Consider the following 12,595-nt stretch of genomic DNA (forward strand, 5'->3'; position numbering starts at 1 on the left):
AACGGTATCTGATTTCATTTTTTTTTGTTGCCATATATGATTGTTAATAGAATTTTAATTACACCATTTAATTTTTGGCCTAATTGTTCTTTTATTTTTTTGGTAAATTTTATCCTTAATAATTAATTTTGCGTATTTTATCACTAATTTTTTTATAAAAAAAAACTTGAAATTTTTTATCTTTTGTCATTGAATTGACCTGACACTCTAAAATAATTGAATTTTTTATACTCAACTTTTTACTTTTTTGATGAATTTTATTCCAATTTTTTTCACTTTTTAGTGAGTTTTATCTTAAGGTTTTTTTTAAAAAAAAAAATTGGAGAATTTTACGTTTAATATTTATGCTTATATCAACATGTCAAGTGAGCTCAATGAAGAGAGAAAATTAGCAAGTTTTATAGAATGTTGACTAAAATACGTCAAATAAATTGTTGATAGCAAAATTCACCAAAATGTAAGAAGTACTTAAGGCTAAAACAACAATTAAACCTTAATTTTATTATAATTTGATCAACCAGGCAAGATTTACTGATTTTAAACATCTCTAAGGGTGTGTTTGGTTGTGTTTAGAAGGAGAAAAATAGGAAAAAAAAAATTGTAATTCGCATGTGAAACGCACACTCTTTATCCTCTATTTTAATTTAAAAAAATATTCTATTTTCATTAATTCTATTTCCATCCTCTTCCAAACGAAACATACCGTAAGATTTTGAACTCAGATATTGCATATAGAGGGCACCGCCATTAATCAATGCATTTGTCTTTTACCTTATTCGGAATAATGTGGTTCATAATTGAGTATATTTATTGGCATTTCAAAGGCTGTAGAATTGTACTACTGTATTCTAATAATTTAACTAATTAATTGAGCATATCCGTTAAAATTTAAAACTCCAAAACCTTGAGCATATATGAACCATAATATTGTAAAGTCACATATACCTTATTGTATCATAGTGGGAGTATTAATTATTGGGCTAGGTACGTAGGCGTTACCATTGCCGGCCATGAAACGAGGAAATACTCTCATCACCATGTTAAGACACAATAACCATTGTAATTAATTGTATCTTAAATATTAGATTGACTCTTTATAAACCCAGAAAGTTAATACATACTCAACCAACCCGCACTCTCCTCCCTCTTGGAATTATATTGCTCGCAAGTTAACCCTCACTTTCCTCTATATATTACTATTTCTCAATACTTAGACTCAATTTCTCAGAATTAAGATGAAATCATACCTTTCTGCATTCCTATTATTCCTTCTCCTCCTTAAGCTTGTTGATAAATCCATCTCTTCACGTGTCCCTCCTTCTTCAACCAAAGTAATATTCAAGAAGATTGGTGAGAATTCATTGGACAATGCCAAACAAAAGTTCTCTCCCCAACAGCCAAACTCACCACCGAAGCAAATCGAAGGCCTATCTTTCTTGAAAGACTACTTATCTAACTTCGGCTACCTTCAATCCTCCGAGCCATTCAACGATTATTTGGACGAGGAAACCATAACAGCTATTAAGACCTACCAGCAATATTTCAATCTTCAACCTACTGGTAACATAAACAACGAGACACTTCATCAAATCTTACTACCACGATGTGCTGTTCCCGACATGAATTTCTACTACAACTTCACCGACCTCAAGTCGTGGCCCAAAGCCGGGAACCAGTGGTTCCCCATGGGCAAGAGCCTCCTCACCTACGGTTTTCAACCCATGAATGAAATGACAGCCGAAATGAAGAAGGTGTTCACAGATGCCTTCACGCGCTGGGTGCGTGCCACAGCTGGAGTTTTGAAACTCACGGAGACAACCTATGACAACGCCGACATCAAGGTTGGGTTCTATAGATTCGATGGCCGCTTTAAGAATTTGTTGTTTGGTGGCAGCGTTATCAGATATCAACCTGATTCTAATGTCACCACAGGTGAGATTCGTCTCGACCTTACCGATTTATGGGCCCTGCCTAGAGAGGAGGATATGCTGTCACAGGATGGTGTTTTGGACTTGGAGAGTGCGGCGATGCATCAGATAGGGCATCTTCTAGGGCTTGACCACTCTAACAAAGAGGACTCTGTTATGTACCCTTACATGTTGCCCTCACAGAAACGGAAGGTGGAGCTTTCGGTTTCTGACAAGGACAACATTCTACAACAGTATGCTAATGGCAACTCAGGCCACGGTGGGCGCTGGGGAGTGCTTTTATTTACCATTTTGTCTCTTGGATTTGCTTTTTTTGTATTAGGCTATTAGGAACATCAACATGTTTGGATTTTGTTTTGGTGTTTCAAACTCAGTTTGGAGCATAAACTCATTTTCATTTCGTATGGTATGTTATAATTATCTTTGAAAGTATGTTTGCATGCTTATATATTTTATCCGAAATCAAATTTCCAAAAGAAGCAAGGCCAAAGTCCTTCTTGAAGTTATAAAATTAAAATTATCAACTTTAATCTAAATATACACCAAGTCTACTCTTATGTTTGGCTTGTTCCACATAAAAATGAATTATATAGTAGTAAAAAATTGTTGGATGTTAAGTTATTGGTTAAATGTCTCCTTTGATCTTTTATATTTTATTTATTTATTTGTTTTGAAACATTGAGTTTAAGTTTTATTTTATTTCTTTGTGTTTTTGAAAGTTTTATTTTGATATTTTTTTTTGTTTTTTATTAAAAATGTTAGTTTTTTTTGTTAACTTTTGAAATAATTAATTTAAAATAAGTTTCTTATATAACTTTTTTTTAACAATGATTGTGTCCAAAACCACCTGGTTACACTAAGTAAATAGCTTTCTTAGTTTGACAATTAGTTTTTTTATTACCGTAATGGTTAAAAAAAAACCCGTAGAAACGAGTTTCTTTATATGCTCTCACTCCTTAAGTAATTACTGAACTTAATTGGTAATAATGTTGTGTTATTGATTTAGAAAGTTTAAGTTGTTAAAAGAAATATTCATATTTTAAATTTTGTGGAGATTATTGATGGTTGACACTATTTTACTACTTTTAAAATCATGATATATATATATATATATATATTACCCTTTGGCTTGTGTGTTAATCGAATTTAGTCTTTTAAAGTTTTTTGTGTTATGACACTTGAGGCTAATCATGAGGAGATATATATGTATCATCTTCATTGTGCGTCGATTGAATTTAATTAGTCTTTTAAGTATCCTCACAAGCAATTGTGTTTGTAGATGAGGGGCTTTGTATCATCTCGCTTTTATATCGATTGAGTTGCTTGATAGTCAGGTCCATAAGGTACTCGATAATTAACCAATATTGAATCCTAAATATTATTTTATGAATTTAGAACCTAAAAAATTTAACAATTATATAACACCGATTGAGTTGGACCAAACAAAACCTAAGGTTATTTCAGTCCCCTAACCTAAAATTATAATTTAATTATTTTTATTAAATTTTCTTAACTTAATTATAACTCAATTATATTTATTAATTTTTAAATTTTTTATAACTTTATCAATATAATATTTAATAATTATTTTTGTACAAGATAATTAAAAAATTGAGCTTAAAATGTATTATATGAAATTAAAAATTAAACTTGACTCTTTTAAATAATCAAGTGAGAGTGGTATCTCAAAAAAAGAAAAAATAAGTGGTTAAGTTGTGCATCAAACATGCACTAGTAACTTTTAATTAATTGTTAAGCTTTGGTTATTGTATTTTTTTGGCCTAAAGTCATATATTAGGCCTTGATTGGGCCTTATTAGGTTTCAATCAATTATTAGTGCATATGTTACCCTAATGACATATATTGGGCCTAGATTAGGTTTCAATCAATCATTAGTGCATGTGTTACACTAAAGTGATACTGAGCCTTGATTGGACCATCATTAGTGCATATGGATATGTTACACTAATATACTTGGGTCTTATTGAGTTTCAATTACACTAAAGTGATATTAGGCTTTGATTGAGTCTTATTGGGTTTCAATCAATCATTAGTGCATATGTTACACTAAAGTCATATTGGAAAGTGGTGAATGCATAAGTTACACATTGAAGGCAATTGTTTCGTGCACCTAACATTTTTCTTGTGCACCCAGTAAATTATTGTAAAGTCCAAAAGCACCACTGCTAATAAACATACGAATTCGTAATCCGTCAGAGTAAGCTTACGGATTCGTAATTCGAAAGAGACTTACAAATTCATAATCCATAACACGTAATCCGTTTACGAATTGATAATCTGTATGTTCATACGGATTATAGTTTCTTTTAAAGAAATTTTTTTAAAAAAATATTTTACAAATTAATTTAAAATTAATGGCCCATACAGGATTCGAACATATGACTTTTACATTATTAGCACAACAATCTAACCAACTAAGGTAATAGGATAATCATGTTATAAAAAAATTAATGTCGCTATATATAACACTAAAATTTTTAATGTATATTAAATGCACATGTAAATTTACATAATAAATTTTGCGACAATTAATTTTTTATCTAATAATTAATTTATTTACCTATATAATTTGCTGACAATTAATTTTGATCTAATAATTAATTAGAGTAAGCTTATCGATTCGTAATCCGTATGTTTTTTAGCAAGGGTACTTTTAGAATTTAAAAAAATTGTTGGGTGCACAAGAAAAATGTTGAATGCACGAAGCAATTGCTCACATTAAACCTTAATAAATCATTATTGGACATTGGTTGATGAATATGTTAATTGAAGACTTAATTACAAAATTCCTTATTTCACCAAATTAGTCCCCCTACCTATATTTCAAAATTTACTATCTTAGTTCTCATTTTAACTGTTGATTAACCATTCATTATTAAATTTTAAACGTTGACTGTACTAGAAAGTTGACCAATATTCTCTTAAATGTTGACTATACTAGAAAGTTGACAAATATTTTCTTAAAAAATAAGAAATTTAAAAAAATGCTTGAAAGGACTAGAACCATGGTCCTTGGAGTGAATGACACACTCTTTTATCATTAGAACCATGTAACCATTTGAATATTTGGTGTAAAATATATTACTAATATAAGTTTTATGCTAAAATAATTTAAAATTTAGTTTATTCTATTTTTATACTCTTATATATTATCTTTAAAATATGATATATAATACTAAATTTTATTTTTACATAAATTGAAATATGTATACTTATATAAGCTTTATTTTATATTATATTTTAAATGATAATATATAAGACTGTAAAAATATAATAAATTAAAAAGAATAAACTTTAAATTTTGAATTATTTTCGCATAAAACTTATATTAATACTATATTTTGTGCCAAACATTCAAATAAGTATTTGGGTGTAGTGTAAATGAGTGTGTTTCGTCCTTCAAGAACTATGGTTCTAGTCCTTCTTCAAACTTTACCTATTTTTTTTGTAATTTAGCCTTAAATTAAAGTCAATTTGGACTTTTAGTGAATGCATAAATTACCCATTGCATCTTATTAGGTCTTCATTAATGCATAAATTTTCACTTACATCATATTGAACCTTAATGAATTATTAGTGCTACACTTATGCTTAGTAATTTAAAATACTTAATTTCACAAAATTTGATTATGACATATTTTCATAATATAAAGGATATATATTTATTATAATTATTAAATAATTATAAAAAAATAAAATTATTTTGTACAAAGCACAAATTATAAGACTAATGATAACCATGATTTATTTATCTTAATCAAATAATGTAAATATTGGTCTTTTAATTTTATTATAAATCATCAAAGCATAATTTAAAATATTATATAATTATTATGATTTACAAAATAATGAAAATATTGATTTGTTAATTTAAAAATATTACTAATATATTAATTTCAATACTTTTCAATTATAAAACATATTTAAGAATATTATATATTTATTATGATTTATAAAAAATTAAAAATTAAGCTTAATTTTTCTAGAAAAATACATTCGGTGGCTAGTCTCAAAATAAATGTCTAATAGCGACCGAAAAATTTTGTCGCTATTGGTATAGTATAGCGACCGAATACTATGCGATCGCTAACTTCAAGTCCACTTCGGTTGGTAAATCCGTGTCTACAGTGCTTTTGCATTGATGTAAGTATCGCGATCGAAGTAGCGATCGTGTTTCGGTGACGCTTCATTTTGGTTGCGCAAGCGATCGCTGAAGCAATTCGATCGCAAATGACGTCGCAATTAGCGACAAACTTTTCGGTCCCTAATAACAATTGAATATTTTCGGTTGATACTTTTTGTTGCTAAATTGTCTTTTCCTAGGAGTGCTTGTACTTGTTTAGTTCATATAAATGGTTGTCTTATATATTGTACCCTTTAGGTTGTGTGCTAATCAAATTTAGTCTTTTAACCCTTTTTGCACTACCACACTTGAGGTTGAGGAGCTATATATGTACCAACTTGGTCGTGTGTCAATTGAATTTAATTAGTCTTTTAAGTCTCCTCAAACTATCACTCTTGAAGACGAGAGACTATGTACCTTCTCAATCATATATTTACTGAGTTGTTTGATTGTTGACCAATTAGGCACTCGATAATTTACCAACTTTTCTAGAATAATAATGGTCAACTTGAGACAATGCTCTAGTTGTGCCACAAGGTCAATTAAATCACATGTTGCATGTGCAATTGCCTAGGGTGTACATATTTTTGGAGATGTCGACTAAGGGATAATATTGGGAAACTACACTTCAATAATATCATAGTCACACATTTGGCATGAATGAATATATGTCGATTAAAGGAGGAGTTTGCAAACAATAACACACTTGAATAATTATGTTTAGGTCTTCCAAGTCCTAGGAAAAACCTATATCGAAACCTATATACATGTGTATGTGTGTGTTATACTAAAAGTTACTCTCTTAAGATTGAAAGAGTTAAGAGCGTTGACGTCATACATTAACTATTTAAAAAATAAATAAATAAACATGCAAACCTCAAATGGTTAGGGAACGAATTTGTCTTTTTTGTAAAATGTAAATTATGTAATGACTCTTTAATTACTATTCTTACTTGTCCAAAAGCACCCACTCCAAGTAATTTTTTTTGTTTTGTATTTTAGTTTGGTAATTAGTTTTTATTTATTACCATAATGGTTAAAAGGTCTCGTTTTCATCAAGTGTAAATAAGAATATGCTTATTCGAAAGAATGCATGATATTTAGAGATGTAATACACATACAATAATTTATATATAATATTATATTTTGTATTTACATTTCTTTCTACTCTAGCTAGTTGATGTAATACACATACAATAATTTATATATAATATTATATTTTGTATTTACATTTCTTTCTACTCTAGCTAGTTGTACATTTTGTTGCACAATTTATTATTAAAGTATCATTTTTTTAGTATTTAAACTTTATTGATTTCAATCACTTGCAAAAATCAATTTATGAAAATCTTTTGAACTTCAATCAAATAGGTCAATAACAAATCCTCTTACAATCTTAGCTCACATTTATTCCTTTCATTTTTTATTACAATACTAATTTGATGAAATTACCTTTTAATTTCTTAACAAAAATTATTATTCTAAAACTAGAGTACATATCCATCGTAAACTACTCATTTATTCCCTAAATAAACATCGTACACTGATCATTATTATTCTAAAACTAGAGTACATATCCATCGTAAACTAGACAAGAACACATAACAATACATACTAAAGTCTCGTGACAAACATAATGGTCTTGATTTTATCTTATCCTAACCACAAGATTTTTCAAAAAGATTTTGATGATTAAGATTTTATAGTTTTGATTTATAGCATATCAATTCATAATATTTTAAAGGATTTTATAAGATTTAGAAGGATTACAAGATTTTAAATAACTCCATAACTTTTGTTAGTAAACATTTAAAATTATAAGAATTAATAATAAAAAACAAATAAATGATAAGGTTTGAATAAAGAAACTTAAAATCAAGATCAATGCAATTTTTTAATATTTTAATAATGAATTGATTCTAATTTTATGTTCTCTTATAACTTTTTTAATATATTTAAAAAGACTTTTTATGAGTTATAAAAAAATCTTAATGGAATACCAACAAATTTTATTGTACTCCTTAAAAAAAAATCCTGAAAATCTTAATCCAATGACTTATGTCTATCAATTAAAAGTCTTGAATGAATAACATAATATTTTTTTGGGGTCAATTAAGTTTTTAGACCCTGAATTTTTCTAAATTTCAAATTTTAGTCCCTAAATTTTTTTTATATAATTTTTATTCATTCATTAATTTTATGTCAATAATTTTAGTCATTCTAAAATTTTTAGTTCCTTTTTTTTGTTTTTATTGCTCAAAATTATTTATTATTTTATAAATTTTTATTTTCTTATTTATTTTATATTTGGAACTGTTTTTTAGCAATAAAAACAAATAAGGAAGTAAAAATGGACAAAAAAATTTAGAAAAACAAAAAATAATGACGAAAAATTAATGAATGACTAAAATTTATAAAAAAAAAATGAGAGACTGAAAATCATAATATAAAAAAATTGAAGAATTAAAAACTTAATTAGCCCTAATTTTTTATAGTCACTCCACTTGAAAAAAAAATGATATAGAGATTAAAAATTCTCTTTCAAAGGGGTTAGATGATGAGGGAAGAGAAAAAGTTAGATAGAGAGAAGGAGAAACATGGTGAGGATGAGGGATGGAAGGTGTTTAGGAAACAGAGGGATAGACAGGATCCAAGTTGTGAACAAACTACAACATTTTATTTTTCCAACTTTCCACATAACTTTCACCACAAAAATTACTTGATGTAGTTGGAGAGCACAAAACCTTGTAAACCCCACACTAAAATCTCATACTTCCAGGGTGGGACTCAAGCATCATACCTTACAATTGGATACTAACACATGATATGGACCGATCTAGATTAATGAGAAAACAACAAGAACTTAAACGAAATTCCTTATCATCAAACTCAATCAGGAATAAAATCTTAGACACAACTATAAAACCAGCAGTAGGTGCACTTTGTGATAGTAATGAGATGAGCACCCAAAGGCTGACACTAGCAGTTGGTTGCAAAGCTAAAAATTATGGTAAGGTGACGGATAACACATTTTTATTACTGAAAAGCCAAATGCTAGAGTAACAATACAAATCATATCTTACCCTATGTTAGCTTAGCTTGAATGTAAACACAATGTCAATACACAAGATGCTTAACAATGCTCATAGAGATTCTTATCAGCAAATTCACAAACATGCATTCACATTTACCTCGTTCCTTAGCAATATATGTTCTACTGGAATTCAAGCTCCTTAGTCTCTGCAAGATCTCATCATTTATGTTATGTTTCAAATGCCAGGACAACTTAACCGCCACAGTTTCACTCGAAAACTTCCCTTCTAAAGCCTTCACCTATATTAGAATAACGGTTTCACAACATTAACTTCAGCAAGTGACTAACGGAAGCAGATACAATACAAACGCAACTCAGTCTTCAGAGGTTATGAGAGTGTTGTTCGAGACACGTGACTATAATGTTGTACCAACGACAACGGTGTTCACCAAACCAACGTCATCGAAGTAATGTTTCCAAAATTCAAAGACAGATATCCAAACCACTGTCTTTGTTTGCTAACTTTATAATTACCAAATTGTCACTGCTTATTATACCACATCAGTTTAGGAGAACCGATGTGGTTAGTGTGTCGTAAAAACCAATATTTTTAGTAGTGACAACAGAATATATTGAGAATCTTTGCAAGATGGAGAAAAAAAATGAAGTCTTTATTGCACCAAGGAAGAGCAAGAGTTGGGTGAGATATGGCTTCGTGAGATTTACAAGAGTACAAGACTCAGAATGGTTGGAGAGGGAACTGGACAACATTTTTATAGGTTCATGAAGCTGCACGTCAATTTTCCTAGGTTTCAAAGGTCAAGAAAGTTTGAAGATCATAGGGCTATAGGGAGTCAACGAAGTCACCATGAGGTCGGTACGAGACAAACAAACGAATATGCAGAAGGTAAAGAAATGAGACAACACTCTTCATATTCTCACATGGTAAGAGTATAAATGTTCCTAGGGGGAAATAGTGGATAAAAGAACAAGGTAAGGGTGGGGATGAGGGGTGGAATGGCCAGGAGATAAAAGTGAATCAATATAATATGGAGTGGCAAGGATTCGTGATCTCAGCTTGGTTCCAACTATTCTAAGGAGTGGTTTAAGGAAGTCTTTGATTCCATTGAACAGTGGTCACTGGATTTATTTTCAAGCAATAGGTTAGTTTGGGTTAAAATTGAAGGGCTACCTCTACATGTTTGGCACAAGGAATGTTTTGAGAGTACACATGTTGTGTCAATGTTTATTAGGATAAATGTTTGGCACAAAAAGTGTTTAGGAGACTCAAAGAAATTATGAAAAGAAGGAATGTTGAAGAAGATAACATGAAGACTACAATTTACAAGAAGCGAGACTAATGGTGTGAATGATGGGCACATATAAGGTGGTAGTTTTTTTTTTATTGCACATTAAACAAGTGGATTCATGTACGAGAGGATTTTTGTTACTATGGATTTTCATGTTTCTTTATATGTTCCCTTGTATCTTTTTTGTCAAACTTCGACACTTATATGCCATTTGGTCTTTATTAATTTATTTCTTTTTTTATTAAAAAAATAATATTCTTTTATAGAAAATCTTTTAAAATTCTTTGAAATCCTAATGAAATATACTCCTAAATTTTTTGAAACTCACATAGACAATAAAAATATTAAAGTTGAAGAAAATAACAATTGAAATTTAAAGAATAAGAATGTCTATGCATAAATTTTTTTTAGTACTTATCAAACATTTAAGTTTAGCAATTTCTGACAATTTTAGAACGGTCAAAAAAATAATTGTCACAAAATATGAATGACACATCATAGTTTAGTGTTGCTCTTTATCATTATTCATACACATTAAATCCAAGTCATAAAATAATAAAAATTATGACAAATAATCAAATATCAAGAAGCTCAAACCATATATTATTTAAAATTATAATAGAAAATAAGGGTAAAGCAAAAAATTAATATTTATAAAATATAGAACAATAAAAAAATTACGGCTTGATCGACAGAAAAATTGTTTATGCATATGTATAACATGTAATGAAAATTAAGAGTAATCACGTATTTTTTTTAAAAGAAATTTGTCTTAATAATTTATATTTTCAAACAAACTCAAATTACTCAAAAAAAAACCCATCAATTTTTAAGGTTTTCTATAGGAAATAGAGAATAAGTAATAATAAGTTCAAAATATAGCTTAAACTTATTGTATTAACACCTTAAAAGTCAGTTTAAACTTTCATATTTTACGTTTTTACCAGTTGTCTCGACTAACGCATACTCTACCCTTCTAGTGTTCAGTTTGAATATTTGTTCTAGCTTTTATAGCAACAGATTACCATTAAATATTTAGCTGGTGATCCTTTTGTTACTTCACTTGCCTTGGAGCATGCAGCATACACGTACATGTTGCTAGGATTGACATTTAAGCAATGGGAAAATTCAATAGGTTAAGAAGTGACATGAGGGAAGAAATAAAAATTGTAAAAAATGAAGTTTTTTGGTTCAGCACAGGAATCCTTCCTTACAAAAAAAAAATCATATCCAAGACATTATATAAGTGAGACACTAAATATGTGGACACTTCTTCTAACGAGTATTGTCACATATTAGATATGTAAATACATATATTTTAGTGAAGATTTGTATCTTGATATATGTTATATTCTAGGAGACTAATTTCTTTTATTAAATCCAAACTCCTTGGTTGTAAATAAATGAACTAATGTGGTTGAAATGTTGAATTAATTAAATCTTTCAGGAAAAAAATACTTAACATATTTTATATTAAAGATGAGACGAAATTAATCGGTAAGGTAAAATTATAGCTAGAGTAATAATGAATACGTTTAATGTTATTAATAATCTAAAATGAGAATAATTTGAAACAAAATATAGCTTAAAAATGAGAGATATTATACGTCGTGGCTCATCCCCGCCCTAAAACTTTCCAATAATCATCGAGAAAACTGAACAACAATAATAATAAAAAAGAAAAGCTGATAATGAGACATACTAATATAAATTCCCTCAATGCTATCAAGCTTGTGAAGGAGGGTGTGAGTGATTGTCATAAGCATGCTTCCATTGTTAGGAGCATCTGGGATTTCATGCTGGAAGAGCTGAAGTTTGTTCACTCCTTTAGAGAGGGAAATATATACTTAATTGTACAGATTTCCTGGTGAATGGTTTGGTTTGTCGAGTTACAGCAACCACCTAGAGATGCATCAGCTTCTTCTTGCGGATGTTATGAAGGGCCCTTTAATGAGATTGTAATTTGCTTTTCTTGCTTTGTTTTTCTCTCCATTACCAAAAAAAAAAAGTGAAGAATGATGCTGCGGTATACCTAATATCGATTGTCTATTCATCAATAAGGTGCCTCCATCTATTTCATTTGGCAATTTCTATAGGAAAAACACAGATTCCATTTTGTTGGGAGTGGGACTTTTGTTTTGTTGCTGATGTTACACTTTGGATTTCTGTGAGTTTTATT

At 29.2% G+C, this 12,595-nt stretch overlaps 1 protein-coding gene across 1 annotated transcript; it reads left to right on the forward strand.

The window, feature by feature from the left end:
* The first annotated feature begins 1,109 nt into the window (after positions 1-1,109).
* Positions 1,110-2,376, forward strand: LOC100779298 (metalloendoproteinase 5-MMP). Its single transcript, XM_006573885.3, has one exon. The coding sequence runs from the start codon at positions 1,236-1,238 to the stop codon at positions 2,256-2,258; it is 1,023 nt and encodes a 340-aa protein (XP_006573948.1). The 5' UTR covers positions 1,110-1,235; the 3' UTR covers positions 2,259-2,376.
* Positions 2,377-12,595: the final 10,219 nt, after the last annotated feature.

This window comes from Glycine max, chromosome 1, assembly GCF_000004515.6.
Source record: "Glycine max cultivar Williams 82 chromosome 1, Glycine_max_v4.0, whole genome shotgun sequence".
NCBI lineage: Eukaryota > Viridiplantae > Streptophyta > Magnoliopsida > Fabales > Fabaceae > Glycine > Glycine max.